At 42.3% G+C, this 20,495-nt stretch overlaps 1 protein-coding gene across 1 annotated transcript in view; it reads right to left on the bottom strand.

The window, feature by feature from the left end:
• ST6GALNAC3 (ST6 N-acetylgalactosaminide alpha-2,6-sialyltransferase 3) overlaps positions 1-20,495 on the bottom strand; it is a 518,012-nt gene that overhangs the window by 12,073 nt on the left and 485,444 nt on the right. Inside the window, exon 4 of the mRNA XM_089692183.1 lies at positions 4,368-4,475. Within this exon, the coding sequence (XP_089548309.1) occupies positions 4,368-4,475 (108 nt within the window). The remainder of the gene's footprint in view (positions 1-4,367; positions 4,476-20,495) is intronic.

Below are 20,495 nucleotides of genomic sequence, written 5' to 3'. Positions count from 1 at the left end.
GCCATTTTTTGCATTACAGTGTTGTGTTCCTTTAACTGACAATTACGCGGTCATGCAACTCTGCACCCAAATTAAATTTACATCCTTTTTTTCCCCCACAAATAGAGCTTTCTTTCGATTTGTATCTGATCGCCTGTGCGTTTTTTATTTTTTGCACTATAAAAAAAAGTCCGACAATTTTGAGAAAAAAACTATATTTTTGACGTTTTGATATTAAACATGTCCAGTAAAAAAATTAAACAAATCAAATTTTATCATAAATTTAGGCCAAAATGTATTCTGCGACATGCTAAAAAAAAATCCCAATACGTGCAAATTAATTGGTTTACGTGATAGTTATAGCGTTTACAAATGGCGGTATATATACTGGGATTTTTTAATTTTTTTTAACATTTTTACTAGTAATGGTGGCAATCAGCGACTTGTAGCAGGACATTCTGACACTGGGGGGAACTGACTTGGTGTCACCGACATCCCCAGTGCAGGGGCGGACTGACAACTCATGGGGCCCGCGGGCAATAGGGGATCATGGGGCCCCTGTGTCCTTGCCCACACTCAAACCATACCAAAAAAAGCCTGTAAAAAAGTACCAGGGGCATCTCATGGGGCCCCCTACTGACCCCAGGCCCTTGGGCAGTGCCCGAGTGCTCAAATGGTCAGTCCACCCCTGCCCCAGTGACACCAATACAGTGATCAGTGCTACCAAAAAAGCACTGACACTGTACTAATGGCACTGGGAATGAAGTTGTTAACATCTGGGGCAATCCAAGGGTTAACAGTGTGCTGTATGCCGTTTTACATGCCTCACTGTAAGCACACTGCTTTGCATGGCTGTGTTTTTACTGTTTTGTTTACTAACAGATCCCCCCCTCTCCACCATCGGAGATGCTCGGCAATCACCAGGCGCTGGCGAGTAATCACCGGCTGGGACCCAGTGATAGACAGCTGTGGCTGCAAATGGCAGCGCGGGTAGGGCGCGTGCACGCCTTGTTCACGCCCCCTACCTGGAAATGCGAAATCACGTATATATACGTGATTTTGCACACCCATGCCGTCCTCTAACAGTACTTATACTATAGAGTGGGCGGGAAGTGGTTAAGCTCCTAGAAGCCAAATAGTGTTCTCCTATGTGTCCATGCACACTACTTCAGGCTATGAGCATTTTTTTGAGTTTCAGGTTCTAGGAGCAGATAAAAATTGTTTTTGTAGAGGTTTTTTGGAGCGTTTTTCCAGCAAACATATACGCTGAGCGTTCCTAAACACTACTAAAACGCTCCCAACAGCTTTTTCTAGCTTTTTTTTTCTATATGTACTGTAAAAACACTAATAAAACATGAACGCTTCTAAACACTAATAAAACACTATTAAAAAAAACGTTCTTACCAGTGTTTTTGAACTTATAAGAACTGCTGGTTGCATGGAGCCTCAAAGTGATTATTGAAATAAAGCACGGAGCCATGAATGAATGGTGGAGTTTGCTTTGAATACTACAAATGAATGAATTAGTGTTTTCAGTTTGTCATGCTCAGATACAGTTGCGTTTTGCTTTAATTGTGTTTACAGCACGGAAAAGTATATATATACATAATGATTTGCATCATCTCTTTTTACAGGTAATGAGTATAATTACCAAGTTTAATTAGTATTATCTATTTTTACAGGAAATGTGCCGTGTTCCTCTCCCTGCTCCCTTTCATGTTTATGGACTGTACCAGGGGCGGACTGACAACTCATGGGGCCCCCCGGGCAATAGGGGATCATGGGGCCCCTGTGTCCTTACCCAAACTCAAAAAAGCCTATGAAAAGGGTACCAGGGGCATCTCATGGGGCCCCCTACTGACCCCGGGCCCTCGGGCAGTGCCCAAGTTTCCAAATGGTCAGTCCGCCCCTGGACTGTACATAGCAGGCCTCCCCCATAACAAGGAAAATCAGGATCTTCTCCAGCACTCCTTATCTTTTATTCACATGAAGCAGGGGTCTCTAAACTATGGCCCGAGGGCCGAATCTGGCCCACTGCAAGATTTAATCCGGCGGCCTGCTTTTACAGAGGTCTCACTTCAGGTCAGCAAGGGTCCACTTCTACCCCCACCACCACCAGTTTCCAGTGCAGGTTCCCCCTGCTAAGCTCTTTGTCCCCATTGTTGTTTGCTAGGACTGTCGGAGTCGCAGCAACCAGTGAAGTTCTTGCCCCAGATCTGCTCCAGCTCCAGTTCCTACCCTGCTCTATAACTATGCTCACAGCTCTCAGCTCCCACCCTGCTGCTACAAGTGTACTCTAAGGAAGGATGGGGACCCTGATGTAAGGAGGACTCTGGTAGGTACTCTGATGTAAGGGTGGACTCTGATGGGAACCCTATTGTAAGGGGGGACTTCAATGGGAACTCTGATGTAAGGGGCGATTCTAATGAAGACTCTGATGTAAGGGGGGATCCTTGTCAATCACCGGGCGCTGGCGAGTAATCACCGGCCAGGACCTGGTGATTGACAGCTGAGGACGCGAATGGTGGTACCCGTGAATGCAAAATCATATATATACGTGATTTTGCACACCCATGGCACTCTGTAGCTGCTATAGAGTGGTCGGGAAGCGGTTATAAAACACAAAAACAGCTGGAACTCCGCTTTACAATCTATAGTATAACTTATATATTTGCCATCACATCACGGATCTCAATATGGTCCAAAATAGGTTTTTATTCAATAAAAAATCACAACACAAAGGAAAGTGCAACATTTCGGATCCACGCAGGACCCCTTCATCAGGCATGTGATGGCAATCAATGACAATCAATAGTATCACATAAAGGATGGACTGGGGATCACCTATTTTATTATTGTGTGCGGTTGAGCAGGAGGATTAATGTTCACATTTATGTTCGGCTTTTCTCTCTGTTCTCCTTGCACATCCAGCTTCAGCCGATTCACCAGCTGTTGATTCTCACCTCCACCATCACCAAAAGTGATCTCTCCAGCATTGGAATCCTTGAACATGTACTTCCTCTCATCCGCTGCACTAGCGCTGAGCTCAGTAGGACATGAACAGGGTATATAGCGTACAGCGCATGCAGAGTGTTTGAGAGAGAGCGCGATTTTGCAATGGTGCAGACAAGCATCAATGGCTGGGGTGTCTGCTAAAGACTCATAGGAGTTGATTTACTAAACCTGGAGAGCGCAAAATCTGGTACAGCTCTCCATAGAGACCAATCAGCTTCCAAGTTGTTTTGCCAAAGCTTAATTGAACAGTCTGAAGTTAGAAGCTAATTGGCTCCCATGTACAGCTGCACCAGATTTTCCACTCTTCAGTTTTAGTAAATCTCTCCCATAGCAACACAAGACAGGATGGGGAGATTTTTTGGGCAAACCTCTAGAGGAGCAAAAATGTCCTAAAGCAATAGTAGGTACATACAGTGAAGGAAATAAGTATTTGATCCCCTACTGATTTTGAATGTTTGCCCACTCACAAAGAAATGATAAGTCTAAAAATCAAATGTTAGGTGTATTGTAACACTGAGAGACAGAATAGCAACAAAAAAATTCTAAATAAATGCATGTCTAACAAATGATGCACTGATCTGCATGTTCATGAGGGAAATAAGTATTTGATCCCCTTCACAAAACATGACTTAGTACTTGGTAGCAAATCCCTTGTTGGCAATCACAGAGGTCAGACGTTTCCTGTAGTCGGCCACCAGGTTCGCACACATCTCAGGAGGGATTTTGGCCCACTCCTCTTGGCAGATCCTCTCCAAGTCATTAAGGTTTGGTGGCTGATGTTTGGCAACTCGAACTTTCAACTCCCTCCACAGATTTTCATTCAGATTAAGGTCTGGAGACTGGCTAGGCAACTCCAGGACCTTAATGTGCTTCTTCTTGAGCCACTCCTTTGTTGTCTTGGCCCTATGTTTTGGGTCATTGTCATGCTGGAACACCCATCCACGACTGATCATTTCTTTGTGAGTGGGCAAACATTCAAAATCAGCAGGGGACCAAATACTTATTTCCTTCACTGTAATTCAATATTGAACATGGCAGCATAGTTTCTATGTATTTACTGGCGCCCCTATCACTTTAAAGGTGGGACAAAATACCTTAAGTAGAGAAAATGCTGCACCAGCGCTTACCATGTAATCAGAATCCTACGCATTTCATCATGTGATCTCCACTAAAATGTCAGCCAATATGAACTCTGATCCTACCATTTCAAAAGAGAATATTTGAGCTTTTTGGCGCGTGGAGTAACGTGGAGTTTTCTCCAGTAAAGGTAAGCGCTTCAGACCTTCTGCAAATCTTTCCCTACAGTTTCCCTTCTTTATAAAGTGCTGGCTATAATTGGCATAACATTTTTATAGCTCTCCTGGGAATCTTACGTGCAATATGTGTCGTTAATCATTCCATAAATGTGGATTCCTTCGCATGCATCCATGGCGAGGATCATAGTGAACCAGCCGGTACTGAGGTACGACCCAGACTGAACTCTGGAAGGCAAAGAAAGTACGTTAGGAACAGGATATGTGCAAAATATTTAACAGTTATAAAATATTCATCAACAGGCCATTCAATTTTGCAGGTTGTCACAACGCAGAATGTATAAGAAAGAATAAAAAGAGAGAGGATAATTAAACAAGAGCACTTATCGTACATCTAATCACTCCTTTTAGTTATTTATTTATTATGTATTATAAGCATTTATATAACGCCGACAATTTGCATAGCTCTTTACATTTTAATTCAAGAATTCATACATTTATAGTTCATGCAATAAAGAGCGATTATATGGCTAATGTGTTTTTATTTTAAATGTTTTCATTTGTTTGTATTGTTGTTTGGGATAATTGGCTAATAAAATTTGACTTTTTTTTATTACAGGTAGTAATTTAGCTTTACATATACACTATATAGCCAAAAGTATTAGGCCAGCCCTCCAAATCACTGCATTCAGGTGGTCCAATCACCTCCACATATGCCATAGGTGTATAAAATCAAGCACCTAGGCATTCAGACTGCTTCTACAAAATATTCACTCTCAAGAGTCATAGGTCATAGTCATAGCAGCCGAGTCTTGGGAGAGCTGAAACGTGTACATGAAGTGCCCCAAACTTTCAGTCACTAGAATTAAAGAGGTTGGCCAGTCCTGCTACCCTAAGGTTACAACTTGTAGCCAGAACTTAAATATATATATATATATATACATATACACTATATTGCCAAAAGTATTGGGACACATTGGATTCAGGTGTTCCAATCACCTCCATGGCCACAGGTGTATAAAATCAAGCACCTAGGCATGCAGACTGCTTCTACAAACATTTGTGAAAGAATGGGTCGCTCTCAGGAGCTCAGTGAATTCAAGCGTGGTACTGTGATAGGTTGTCACCTGTGCAATAAGTCCATCCGTGACATTTCCTGGCTACTAAATATTCCACAGTCAGCTGTTAGTGGTATTATAACAAAGTGGAAGCAACTGGGAACAACAGCAACTCAGCCACTAAGTGGTAGTCCAGGTAAAACGACAGAGCGGGGTCAGCGCATGCTGAAGTGCACAGTGTGCAGAAGTTGCCAACTGTCTGCAGAGTCAATAGCTAAAGACCTCCAAACTTCATGTTATTATTATTATACAGTATTTATATAGCGCCAATGGTTTGCTCAGCGCTGTACATTATATTGTGGCCTTCAGATTAGCACAACAACAGTGTGTAGAGAGCTTCATGGAATGGGTTTCCATGGCCAAGCAGCTGCATCCAAGCCTTACATCACCAAGTGCAATGCAAAGCGTCGGATGCAGTGGTGTAAAGCACGCCACCACTGGACTCTAGAGCAGTGGAGACGTGTTCTATGGAGAATCACACTTCTCTGTCTGACAATCTGATGGACGTGACTGGGTTTGGCTGTTGCCAGGAGAATGGTACTTGCTTGACCGCATTGTGCCAAGTGTAAAGTTTGGTGGAAGGGGGATTATGGTGTGGGGTTGTTTTTCAGGGGTTGGGCTTGGCCCCTTAGTTCCAGTGAAGAAAAACCCTTAACGCGTCAGCATACCAAGACATTTTGGACAATTTCATTTGTGGGAACAGTTTGGGGATGGCCCCTTCCTGTTCCAATATGACTGCGCACCAGTGCACAAAGCAAGGTCCATAAAGACATGGAGGAGCGAGTTTAGGGTGGAGGAACTTGACTGGCCTGCACAGAGTCCTGACCTCAACCCATTAGAACACCTTTGGGATGAATTAGAGTGCAGACTGCGAGCCAGGCCTTCTCGTCCGACATCAGTGCCTGACCTCACAGATGCGCTTCTGGAAGAATGGTCAAACCTTCCCATAGACACCCTCCTAAACCTTGTGGACAGCCTTCCCTGAAGAGTTGAAGCTGTTATAGCTGGAAAGGGCGGGGCCAACTCAATATTGAACCCTACGGACTAAGACTGGGATGCCATTCATGTGCGTGTAAAGGCAGGTGTGCCAATATATTTGGCAATATAGTGTATCTGTGTATATATATATATATATATATATATATACACACACATGCTCACAGTATATACTGTATGTAGTGCACACCTGAGACTAATAATGAGGAGGAACTACAGATACAATTTACATAATATACTGTAAGTGAGCACTAGAGTGGTAAATAGCAGGGAAAAGTTTGTCCGCCTGGACCCCCTGACCCCATGGGCCCATGGACAGATGCTCCTCTGCCAATCCCTGTAGTTCAAAGTTTCAGATAGAAGTTCCATTCTTCCAGGTTCGGAGTTTCTTTAGCAGACACCACAAATACATTTTGTGCCTTCTTGTAACTGCAGTGAAGGGATGTTTTTCATTCCGCAGTTTAAAAGTATTGCTTCAATCTTCAAGTTGACTGCCGGCTGACACCCAATCTAGCACCGGAGGCTGCAGATCAGCAGGTAAGTGTAGAAATTCTATTAGTTTGGCGACCCAGGGTTTACAACATTCATTTTAAATGGAATCAAATTCCTGCACATGAATAGGTAGGCAGAAAAAAAATGTCCCCCAAACTGTCCTAGTACCAATTACCGCAACAGTAGAGACAGAAAAAGTTTCAGCAAACTTGGGGGGGGGGGGAGGATTGGCGGCGATGCAGTTACAGATCCAGACTCTAGAAATTGTCAGCCATAAATTATAACTGGAATATTGGGATCCGTGTCAGCGGAGGAGACATGCGGCGCAGGCATCACGAGGGGCGTTCGGCGAAGCAATGTCTCCGAGACTGAACCCACACAGCTAGCAGGGAAATGAGGTTCTGCAAGGTTAATGACTTGTTTTAGAGACAGGATTGCTGAATACAGGAGGAGGAAGATAGCACAGCATAAACAACGGATGTTTTCACTTGGAAGAACTCAGACAATGAGATTAGCATAGCGATAAAAAAAAAATCCAGCAGTTGGTTTCTTTGTAAATTTTCTTTTTTTTTTTTTAATTTGTTATACATTGTTGTTAAAGAGATTGTTTCACAGTTCAAGAAAGTGTAGATGCTTTGTATATAAGCACATACAAATACTATTAGTATGTACAGTATGGTAGAGATTTAACCCCGAATATTTATTCATCATCAAATCATATAGGATCGGCAACAAGGTGAAGATAAATTAGAAGTTTTATTTGAATGTGGAGTATAAAACTTAATAATAACTCAGAATACAAGCAACACCGGGCAGCACAGTGGCTAAATGGTTGGCACTTCTGCCTGGCAGTATTAGGTTCATTGGTTCAAATCCCAACCACAGCACCACCTACCTGGAGTTTGCATGTTCGCCCTGTGCCCGCGTAGGTTTCCTCCCACACTCTAAAGACATGCTGATAGGTTAATTGGATCCTGTCTAAATTGGCTTTAGCATGTGTATGCATGAATATGAGTTAAGGACCTTAAACTGTACACCCCTTGAGGGTTAGGGACTGATCTGAATGTACAATATATATATTTAAAGCGCTAAAACACTAATGCATTTCAGTCAAACAAGACCTTACTCATAGCTGAACTAATCATTGAAGACCTTACTCATAGTTGAACTAGTCATAGAAGACCTTACTCATAGTTGACCTAGTCTAGAAGACCTTACTCATAGTTCAACTAGTCATAGAAGACCTTACTCACAGTTGAACTAGTCATAGAAGACCTTACTCATAGTTGAACTAGTCATAGAAGACCTTACTCATAGCTGAACTAATCATTGAAGACCTTACTCATAGTTGAACTAGTCATAGAAGACCTTACTCACAGTTGAACTAGTCATAGAAGACCTTACTCATAGCTGAACTAGTCATAGAAGACCTTACTCACAGTTGAACTAGTCATAGAAGACCTTACTCATAGTTGAACTAGTCATAGAAGACATTTTTCATAGTTGAACTAGTGATAGAAGACCTTACTCATAGTTGAACTAGTCATAGAAGACCTTACTCATAGTTGAACTAGTCATAGAAGACATTTTTCATAGTTGAACTAGTCATAGAAGACCTTACTCATAGTTGAACTAGTCATAGAAGACCTTACTCATAGTTGAACTAGTCATAGAAGACCTTACTCATAGCTGAACTAATCATTGAAGACTTTACTCATAGTTGAACTAGTCATAGAAGACCTTACTCATAGTTGACCTAGTCTAGAAGACCTTACTCATAGTTCAACTAGTCAAAGAAGACCTTACTCACAGATGAACTAGTCATAGAAGACCTTACTCACAGTTGAACTAGTCAAAGAAGACCTTACTCACAGTTGAACTAGTCATCGAAGACCTTACTCATAGTTGAACTAGTCATAGAAGACCTTACTCGTAGCTGAACTAGTCATAGAAGACCTTACTCACAGTTGAACTAGTCATAGAAGACATTTTTCATAGTTGAACTAGTCATAGAAGACCTTACTCATAGTTGAACTAGTCATAGAAGACATTATTCATAGTTGAAATAGTCATAGAAGACCTTACTCATAGTTGAACTAGTCAACTATGAGAAAGGTCTTGTTTGACTGAAACACGTTAGTGTTGCTTGTATTTTGGAACGATTTTATACTCCGCATTCGAATGAAACTTCTACTAATTCATCTTCACCTTGTTGCCGATCCTATATGATTTGATTTACTGGTTCAGCAGATGGAAACTGCGGGAGTCGCACGGTGAGATACATACTCCCTTTGGAATATGCTATGAGGGTTGCAGCACCTATCTTCTGTACGTGTGGCAATTTATTCATAATATCTTCATCATAAAGTAGGGTGACCAGATGTCCTTGTTTTCCGGGGACAGTGCAAGATTTTAGGGGGGGGGGAGAATGTCCTCAATTTAATCCTCGGTTAAAAGAATGTGTCCCTGATTTGTTTCCAGCTTTATTAGCCCTGGTTCACACTGTTGCGGTGCAGAATTCGCAGCGTTTTCTGTGTGAATTCCACACCGCATCAGAATCGAACCACTGCGGGTGCATATGTTAAATATAAAAAACCCAGAACTAGAGGGTTTCAAGAGGAGTTTTTTGAGTTGTGAAAACGCTCTAACGCTGGTAAGCATGATAAAACATGGCATACCAGAGTTTTTTGAGCCACAAAAACAAACATTTTTTATTTGTGAAAAAAATGCTAAAAAAAAGAAATATGCGAAAAAAACACTAAATGCGGCCAAATGCTAATGCAAAACTGCAGAAAAACTTGTGTTTTTAATGTGACTTTTTACAGCAGTACTGGCGTTTTTAAAATGTCCATTCTGCATAAGGCCTTAAAAGCAATTTTTGACCACTGGTATGCAGTTTACTGTATCCATCAGAAGGACATGGCATATGGTCTTGGTGGTGTTAATGATATATAGTGGGACCCCATAGCAAAATTTGAATACGGGCCCCCCAGCAACCTTTCTACTGTCATTAATCTTACCAAAAAGTACCTTGTGTCTAAATCAAGGACAGGTAGTGGGACAGCGGTCAGCATAGTCATTACAATACTTGGAAGCAGTAATGTGGAGAGAAGTTGTGAGGGAAGGGAGGGGCAACAGTGCAGTAAATTAAAGTGTTACTAAACCCACAACAGTAAAATCAGTCTGTATATGCAGTAAAGCATGCTTTTTATACTCACTGAGGTTAATGCTCTGCATTGTAAAAAAAGGCTGTTTGATCCTGTCTTCTCTGATTCTCCCCTTCTTCTACTGTCCCCAATCTATCTGCTGATAGTACAGAGCCCTAGGACACACTTTGCACATGCTCAGTTTAGTGTGTATTGCTAGAGAGGTTTTTTTTGGAGGGGGAGAGGGTGCATGTAATCAGCACAGGGCCAATCAGCACTGTCCAGATAGAGGGTCAGGGGTCATGAAGCCTCACAGGACATTTAGAGGAGAATGAAAACTCCTCCTACAAGCTATAATTAGTGCTCTGCTGGACACTGATAGAAGTCACAAGACTGCTCTAACTGCTGATGAGAAAAGGTATTTAGCAGTTTATATTTACCACAATAATTGCATTTCCATGTTGTGTGTACTGTGGGAGACCAGATATAGAGAATGCAGGGTCCGGGGAGACCAGATATAGTGAATGCAGGGTCCAGGGAGAGCGGATATAGTGAATGCAGGGTCCGGGGAGACCGGATATAGTGAATGCAGGGTTCCCGGGAGACCAGATATAGTGAATGCAGGGTCCAGGGAGACCGGATATAGTGAATGCAGGGTTCCGGGGAGACCAGATATAGTGAATGCAGGGTCCAGGGAGACCAGATATAGTGAATGCAGGGTCCAGGGAGACCAGATATAGTGAATGCAGGGTCCAGGGAGACCAGATATAGTGAATGCAGGGTCAGGGGTTTAGTAACACTTCAATTTTGCAACAAACCACTCTGTCCTCAGTAGTTCTTTTTTAAGCATCTCTCAGACCTCAGAGACTTAAGAAAAATTATAAGCCCTCCATCTTCCTCCACCGTAGCAAACAAGTGCTCAAAGAGGTGATGTGATAGTCAGTAAAAATGACAAAACACAAAAAAAGATTTGTAGTACCAATTAAATAAAAAAGGCCATTCCAATATTTTATATTATGACGTAATTGTTAGTGCTCCTGCACACTGTTAACCTCTCCAAAACCGAGTTTCTTGTCTTCCCCCCAGCCCGGACACCACCCCCCATTGATTTCTCCGTCACATCCAACAACGCTACCATCAAACCCGCCCTGCAGGCCAGAGTACTGGGTGTCATTCTGGACTCCAACCTATCCTTCCAGCCCCAAGTCCAATCTTTAACAAACTCGTGCAGACTCCACCTCCGCAACATCGCCAAAATCCGCACGTTCCTAACCCCAGAAACCACTAAACAGCTCATCCACTCCCTCATCATATCACGACTCGACTACTGCAACTCCCTCCTCACTGGCCTGCCTCGCCGCTGGCTATCCCCTCTTCAGTCCATCCTGAACACGGCTGCCAGACTCATTCACCTTTCCAATCGCTCTGTCTCCGCCACCCCCCTCTGCCAATCCCTCCACTGGCTTCCGATTGCGCAACGGATCAAATTCAAAATCCTAACGCTGACGTACAAAGCTGTCCACCATACTGCCCCGAACTACATCACTGACCTAATATCCAAGTACCACCCAGCACGCACACTCCGCTCCTCACAAGACCTCCTTCTCTCTAGTTCCCTGGTCTCCTCCTCCCATGCCCGCCTCCAGGACTTCTCCAGGGTGTCACCCATCCTCTGGAACTCCCTGCCCCAACCCATCAGATTATCACCTACTCTCCTCTCCTTTAGGCGCACCCTGAAAACCCATCTCTTCAGGGAAGCCTACCCCACCCCCTGCTAACTTGCCTCCCTCCTCCACTCTTCCTACCACTCCATCCCCCACAGCTATCTCCTCCTGTGCCACCACCCCCTCCCTCCTAGATTGTAAGCTCGAAAGAGCAGGGCCCTTGATCCCCTCATGTTTTGCATTGTATTGGTATTGTTCTGTCACATGTTCTGTCTCCCTTTGTAATGTACAGCGCTGAGCGAACTATTGGCGCTTTATAATACTGTATAATAATAATAATAATAACCCTAATACAAACGTATTAAATCTGTCTTTTGCAGAACTACACAGAGCTGTCCATTTTAAATTAATTGTAATTACTCTCATAGGCTAGGTTCACACCTATGCAGTTTGCGTTTGAGCCGTTTCTGCATTGCGTTTTGCATTGCATTTTTTACGTGTTTTTGCCATGTTTTATATGCATTTTGTGTGTTTTTTTTCTCTAATTTTCCTTGTTGCTAGGCAGATTTAAAACGTATCAAAAATGGGGCAAAAACGCACTACATGCTTTTCTGCGGCATTTACATTGAAGTCTATAGAACCAAATCGCAACTTTTTTGCGTTCAAAAAAGTCCCTGACCCTTTCCAAAAAACGCAGCGGGTGAAAAAGCTGAGATGTGAACGCGTCCCATAGGAAATCATGTTAAATGGACTGTACTGCGTTTCTGCAAAACGCTGCGGAAAACACTTAGGTGTGAACCTGGGATTAAAGCATGTATTAGATTTTAGCAATTTGGTTTAAACACTATAAAAATTGTAGTTTTAGATAAGTTTGAGTAAACTGACTGCTTGTCTCTATCTGACCTTGGTTACCGCTGTTTTCATAGTTGAAGGTATCAAAAACAAAACAAAAAAATGTTTAATTTCTTAGATAAGTGTTCAAAAATCAGTATCTTTAGGTCTGCTTTGACCATGGGCTGATTCTGTATTTGTGCTGAAAAATGAAGAGATTAAACTTCTCCAATATTCTGGTACTCTGGCCATGAGACGGTCTCCCATTTTCTGAGTGTGTCATCAGCAGTGACTTCTCTATAGTGAGCCCTGGTGCAATGTGTTATCCCATGGCCCATTAACATCTACCTAAAAAAAAAAAGCAAACTCTGGTCAAGTGTGAAAATTCAAGTCTGATACAGGGGACATAGTCTAAGAATTCCATATATACAGTACAGGCATCCCCAGGCCCTTGCTGTCACGCTACCGAAATCAGCATTGCTGCCATGAACAGGCTATGAATAAATACAAAACAGTTTCAGGCTGCATTCACACTTGAGCATTTTGTAGCTCGAAGCTCCAAAAATGCTCAAACTTAAAAAAATAATTGTTCTCTATGGTGCCTGATGGCATGATCAGGTGTGAACAGGCACCATAGAGAACAATTGATTTTTTAAGTTTGAGCTTTTTTTTGGAGCTTCAAGCTACAAAATGCTCAAGTGTGAATGTATCCTGAAACTGTTTTGTATTTATCCATAGCCTGTTCATGGCAGCAATGCTGATTTTGGCAGCGTGTGAATGCAGCCTAAAGCAGGTATGTCAAACTGTTGATTTTTGGTCAATTTTAACATTTTTAGACTGTTCTACAGCACTTAAAGTAGAATTTCAAAAAAGGAAGTACCGCTCGTGCTCCTCTTCCCTCCTCTTTCGCATTTGGCACATAATTTTTTCTTGGGGGGGAGCGCCCCTGACGACGTCAATTGGATATGCCCCTGACGACCTCAACTGGATACGCCCCTGAGGACGTCTATTGGATGACAAAATGTGTTGGGTGGAGTTTCAGCGTGTGAAGTCACAGCGTTCTGGAGGGACGGCGGCCATCTTTCTGGTTGGAAACTTTGTTTAATGCTGGTAACCATTCATATTGATGTACATGGAACTTGTATTAAATTGGTTTGTAATAATATCAAAATACTACACTATGAGTCGTCTTCTTTATATATTCTTTATTTGATTACTGGATGGGAGTCCTTTTACTGGCCTTTTGAGGATCTCATAAGAGGAAGAGTGGAAGAGTGAATCTTATCCTTAGGAGGACTGTCAGCTTCATCATCTGCACTATTGATCCCTCTTTTGGGCTGCGTATATTGACCGGTGTGTTTCGGTCAGAACGCCTGGTAAGGGGCTTATTCATTCGGGTGCCTTAGTGATGGTGGATGGTGTTGAACTCCTTTTTGTGCAATTTATCCAAATCTATTTTGATTATTTGGACTTTATTATTATTTATTGTGTTATTGATTAGCGCTGCATTTTCTTTTTTTTTTATTTGTATGTTGCCTTTTATGCAAGCAGCTTTTTTATTTTTTATTTTGTTTCAAGTTTGTATTTTGTGTATTTATCCAAGCGCAGGTTTGATGTTTTCTATTTTAGGGGGGGGGGGTACCTGGTTTTGACAGGTAACTGTTCCCACTTCCGCTCGGCCACAGGTTTCAAACTGGCGGCCCTCCAGCTGTTGCCAAACTACAAGTCCTATGAGACATTGCAAGATTGACAGTAACAAGCATGACTCCAAAAGGTAGAGGCATGATGGGACTTGTAGTTTCACAACAGCCAGTTTGACATCCCTGACCTTGGCGATCTGAGTGGAAGTTTTCCTCCCCCCCGCCCGCATCCTTCTGGGACACGTCACAAGTCTCAGAAGACTGCAGGACAATTCACAACCGCAAGCAGCCACAGCCGGTTGCCCTACAGTTAATATGCATTGCTGCCCCTGGAATGACAGCGGTCACTCTGTCAGTTTTTCCTCCAAAACCTGGAAAATATATAACCGCTTAGGGAATCTTTCCCATTTAATAGTGTGTAGCAACAGCCCTGAAGAAGGGAGAGTCTTAACTCCTGAAACGTGTTGGTTTGATGTACTTGTCATTATTCTCAATAAATGCCTCTTAATCTAGCAGCAAAAGTGCATTCTTTTGGACAACAAGCGCTCCTCCTTTCCTATTATGCCAAGTCTACATGGTGAAATTACCTTAAAGTGGAGCTCCACCCAAAAGGGGAAGTTCTGCTTTAAAGACTGGTCCCCCACTCCCCATTAAGGATTGGCACCTTTGGGGAGCGGGTACCCAAAATTGACAGGTACCCACTCCCACTTCCGCTGAGATCACCTAGGCGATCTGAAGTGGACGTTGTCCTCCTACCCTCCCTCCCCGTAGTCATCTGGGACACGTGACAGGTCCCAGAAGACTACAGGCCCATTCAGAAAGCGCAGTGGGCACCCGGCTGTGAAGCCGCAAGCTGTCACATCCAGGTGCCCACACTGAATATGCCAGCGCCTGGAACACCAGACAGCTGGTGAAACAGGCTGTGGAGAGGACACCGCAGGATCGTGGGGCAGGTGAGTGGCTGTTTTTTAAAAGTCAGCAGCAGAGGCGGACTGACCATTTGGAAACTCGGGCACTGCCCGAGGGCCCGGGGTCAGTAGGGGGCCCCATGAGATGCCTCTGGTACCTTTTTCATAGGCTTTTTTGAGTTTGGGCAAGGACACAGGGGCCCCATGATCCCCTATTGCCCGGGGGCCCCATGAGTTGTCAGTCCACCCCTGGTCAGCAGCTACAGTTTTTGTAGCTTAATTAAAAAGGTATGCGCTAATAACAAACTTATACAAAAGGTGTATATCATCATCCAAAAAAACATTTATTTTTAAATAAATTATAGTGACCAAACATAAATTAGTGTCCAAAATATATATATATATATAGATCTTCAGTGACTTGAACCAATTGTGAAAAATCCACCACCAAAGGAGATTAAATGAACTCACCAGAGCTAATGGCTGGTCAGATTATAAACCAGCTACAGCACTTGTGCTCTGCTGTTGCTGGTTTATAATCTGACCAGCCATTAGCTCTGGTGAGTTCATTTAATCTCCTTTGGTGGTGGATTTTTCACAATTGGTTCAAGTCACTGAAGATCTATATATATATATATTTTTGGACACTAATATATATTTTTTTGGACACTAATTTATGTTTGGTCACTATAATTTATTTAAAACACTAAATGTTTTTTTGGATGATGATATACACCATTTGTATAAGTTTGTTATTAGCGCATACCTTTTTAATTAGGATTATTGTTGCCAAAATTTATTTTGGGTGGGATATGCTGCTGACACTTTGGTGTTTTTTTGTAAATGGCGCTTTTTTCTTTTTTAATTTGGTACAGTTTTTGTAGCTGCCGACTTTTATTTTTTTGCAGTGTGAGTGGAACTCCGCTTTAACCACATGCCGCCCAGCCACCGCCTATAAACAGCGGCAGGACGGCGCTCGTAGGCAAAACGGACCTCCGCAAAACAGGTAGGGGGCGCGCGTGAGGCGCACGCCCGCCCTGCCTGTCCCGCGGGTGTCCGCAGCGGGTGTCAGCCACCGGGTCACGGACGGTTTTTACCGGCCGTTTTCCCGCGATGACCTGTTATCACTGACACAGAGCAGAGCTGCATTGTTTACACACAGCCTGCTCTGTGACAGTTCCCTGACAAGCTGAAGAGAGAAAGAAGAATTTCTCTCCCTAGATCAGCTGCCCCCTCCCTCCCCCCCCCCGTCCAGCACACACCCCCGCCCCCTAGTAAAACACTCCCCTTACACAGTAAACTCTAAATATGTTAACCCCTTCCTCCCCAGTGACATTAGTACAGTATCAGTGGGTTTTTTTTCACTGATCACTGTATTGGTGTCACTGGGGATGTCAGTGACTCCAAGTCAGTTCCCCCCCAGTGTAAAAATGTCCGCCACGGTCCCGCCATAAGTCGCTGATCGCCGCCATAAGTCCCTAATCGCCACCATTATTAGTATAAAAAAATTAAAAATCCCAGTATCTTTCCCGCCATTTGTAAACGCTATAACTTTCATGTAAACCAATTAATTTACACGTATTGGGTTTTTTTTAGCAAAGACATGTCGCAGAATGCATTTTGGCAGAAATTTATGACTAAATTTGATTTTTGCATTTTTTTTTTTACTGGACATGTTTTATAGCAAAAAGTCCAAAATATTGTTTTTTTTTTCCTCAAAATTGTCAGCCTTTTTTTTTATAGCGCAAAAAATAAAAACCGCACAGGCGATCAAATACCACCAAAAGAAAGCTCAATTTGTGGGGGAAAAAAAGGATGTAAATTTCATTTATGTACCGTATTGCATGACCGCCCAATTGTCCGTTAAACTAGCACAGTGCTGTATAGCAGAAAAATGGCGTAAATTGCAGTATTTATACCATAGTTTGTAGACGCTATAACTTCCACACAAAGCAATCAATATACACTCATTGGGATTTTTTTTACCAAAAACATGGAGCAGAATACATTTTGGCCTAAATTTATAACCAACTTTGAATTTACTATATATTTTTTATAGCTGAAAAGTAAAAAATATTGTTTTTCTTCAAAATTTTTGGTCTTTTTTTGTTTATAGCATGAAAAATAAAAAGTGCACAGATGATCAAATTACACCAAAAGAAAGCTCTATTTGTGTGAAAAAAAGGACGTAAATTTCGTTTGGGTGTAGCATTGCATGACCGCGCAATTATCAGTTGAATTAGTGCAGCGCCGAGTAGCAAAAAGAGGCCTGGTCATTAAGGGGGGTAAATCCTCAGGAGCTCAAGTGGTTAAAGGACATAACAGAAAGGCAGCAGCCCAAACCCCAAGAGGGTTTACCGCCGGCATCCACCATTGGACACAACCAACTGGAGAAACATCTCTCTACCCACCCACACAACCACCCACCTACGACCAGTAACTGATCCGGTCAGTCCAGTGTGGTCTTCAGCATAAACAAAAATGGAGATGAAGTAAAAGGAATTCTCTCTAAAGTAAGGGGAATTCCTTTATTAGATAGTTGTTACCAGAACAAGTGCCTCCATTGGAAGATTTCTTCTCACTTGTTAAGCTCCGTTCACAGCTATGCAGGTGTCATGGTACGTACCTGTTTTTTGAGCAATTTTGTGTGTCAAACAAATGAGCTGCCCTATGCACAAACTCTTTTTTTAAATCAAGCTGCACCAAAATACCTGGCGCTTTGTTACCGTGTGTGTTGGCGCATATGAAAATGTGTGCATTAGGGTGCCATTAAGAATTCATTGGAAAAAGGTGCAGTCATATGGTAAAGCCTAGTGAACACTACGAGAAAATCAGATGAATGAACATCCGATTATCCACGTAGTTGCATATTATGATGTAACCGAGAATGATATTAATTTGTATGAAAATTCTCAAACGACAAAGGCAAACATAGCTACGTGCTAACCTAGCGTGATTATTGTGAAAAAAAAAATTGCTGTTTTTCACTGTTTGTAGCTCTTTCACCACTTGTGGACCGCGCACTGTACATGTACAGTGACAGTGCGGGCCTGCTCCACTAAATCACATACATGTACGTGATCCAGCATTTCTGGGTAGGGGGCGTGCGTGCCCACCACCCTGACTGTACTGTCATTCGCTACATTCGATCAGTGGGTCTGAGACAATGATTTATGGCTGGGACCTGTTGATCGTCTGAGTGAATGACAGAAGAGAGCCCTGTGTTGGTAAACAAATGCAAAGCAGGGAGTAAAAATGGGCACATTGCTTAGTAAAAACAGCACACAGTAAATATTATTTGATTTCACCTAAATGTTAACCTCTTTCCAGCCAGTGTCAGTGCAGTGACAGTGTATATTAGCACTGATCACTGTATTAGTGTCACTGGTGATGTCAGTGTCAGATTGCCCGCCACACTATCACAGTCCCATTATAAGTCACTGATCTCCTCCATTACTAGTATAAAAATAAACAAACAAATAAACGAATAAAAATATCCCATCAATTGTAGGTGCTATAACTTTCAGACAAACCCATGAATTTATATTTATTGGGATTTTTTTTTTTTTACCAAAGACATACAGCAGAATACATTTTGACCTAAATTTATGAGTAAATTTGATTTCTTAAAATTTTTATATGGGATGTTTTATAGCAGAAAATAAAAAATGTTCAGTGTTTTTTTGTTTATATAATAAAAAATAAAAAACCCAATGGTGATTAAACACCACTAAAAGAAAGCTCTATTTGTGTGAAAAAAAATGATAGAAATTTAATTTGGGTACAGCACTGCATGACAGTACAATTTCCAGTTAAAGTAGTGCAATGCTGAACAGCCAAAAAAATTACCTGGTCAAGAAGGGGGTAGAACCTTCAGGGGATTAAGTGGTTAATGATCCAGAATATGAAAGTTCTTTGCTGGTTTTTTTGCCTTCCTATGGATCAACTGTGGGTATAGGATTATAATTTTTTATTGGTTGAACTGGATGGACTTTTGTCTTTTTTCAGGCAGACTAACTATGTATATGTAACTATGTATGATTTTTATTTCTTCCAGGTCATTCTTTGTTTACAATCATGGGCAGTGTTCTCTATTTGGATGTTATGTGAACAAACGAGAAAAATTTTCTAGCTTGCAACTTTGTTTTTTTTTGCTTGAACACCCGTAATCGTCTGTCAAAAGTACTATACAAACAGATTATCAACTGATTGTTCCTCTTGCAGAAATGTTCTTCTACTTTTCTTATCGTGTATACGGGCCTTAAGAAATAACTTCCAACCATTCATATTGTACAATGTCATTTCTTTTTTCTTTCCTGGGATTTGCAGTTCCTGGCCTCTAGGTGACGGCTCTCCTTTGCCGACCTGCGGGATCACCACATAGCACACTGAGCTGTGTCATTTGTATGTAGGCAGCGTCTGTAAACTGAACTGTGTCGAAGACATTCCACATTTTCCATCGGAGTCAGCGGGGTGTTTCAGACAATCAGATGAAATATGTATGGAGAGGAATATGTGCGCATCGAGTTTACACAATGTAAGTGAGGAGACTTGTATCAGCAGGATGGCCTCACCTCTGTGTACAATAAGAGAAGCACATTATTACAGGAGAAGATGGCTTATCACACTTTGTGCTGCTCTTCAATGCCTGAATTCTGACGAAGTGACAGCGATGGCACAACAGGCTCCGCACTCTGGTCTCTCTGTGTCTTTAAAACAAGCCCTAGAAATCTTGGAGGAACGTTGCAATAAAAAAGTAGGGATTTTTGGTTCGCACATATTGCAATCCATGTTTAACCACTTCCCGTCTGGCCCATGTACAGTTGTGACCAAAATTATTCAACCCCCACTGAAATTGAGTGTTTTGGCCAGTTTGACATTGCTTTTGATCATTCAGTCATCTTGCTTACATTTACATTAAAGAGGCACTTGTAGGTCAGACAAATATAACATAACAGTTATAATGAAATAACCACAAATGTCTTTTCTGTGCTCACAGCATTATCAGTTTTATTCAACCCCCAAGTGACATTCAATCTTAGTACTTAGTACAGCATCCTTTTACAGTTATAACAGCTTTTAAACGTGAAGCATAGCTTGACACAAGTGTCTTGCAGCGATCTACGGGTATCTTCGCCCATTCTTCATGGGCAAAGGCCTCCAGTTCAGTCACATTCTTAGGCTTGCGCACTGCAACTGCTTTCTTTAAGTCCCACCAGAGGTTCTCAATCGGATTTAAGTCTGGTGACTGCGATGGCCACTCCAAAATGTTCCAGCCTTTCCTCTGCAACCATGCTCTAGTGGACTTGGAGGTATGCTTGGGATCATTGTCCTGTTGAAAGGTCCAACGTCTCCCAAGCCTCAGGTGTGTGACGGACTGCATCACGTTTCCATCCAATATCTCCTGGTACTGAAGAGAATTCATGGTACCTTGCACACGCTGAAGCTTCCCT

Source organism: Staurois parvus, unplaced genomic scaffold (genome assembly GCF_062004578.1).
Source record: "Staurois parvus isolate SC_StPar_1 unplaced genomic scaffold, SC_StPar_1.0 ptg000578l, whole genome shotgun sequence".
NCBI lineage: Eukaryota > Metazoa > Chordata > Amphibia > Anura > Ranidae > Staurois > Staurois parvus.
Note: the sequence above shows the minus strand (reverse complement) of the source record. Positions and strands in the feature narration are given on the sequence as shown.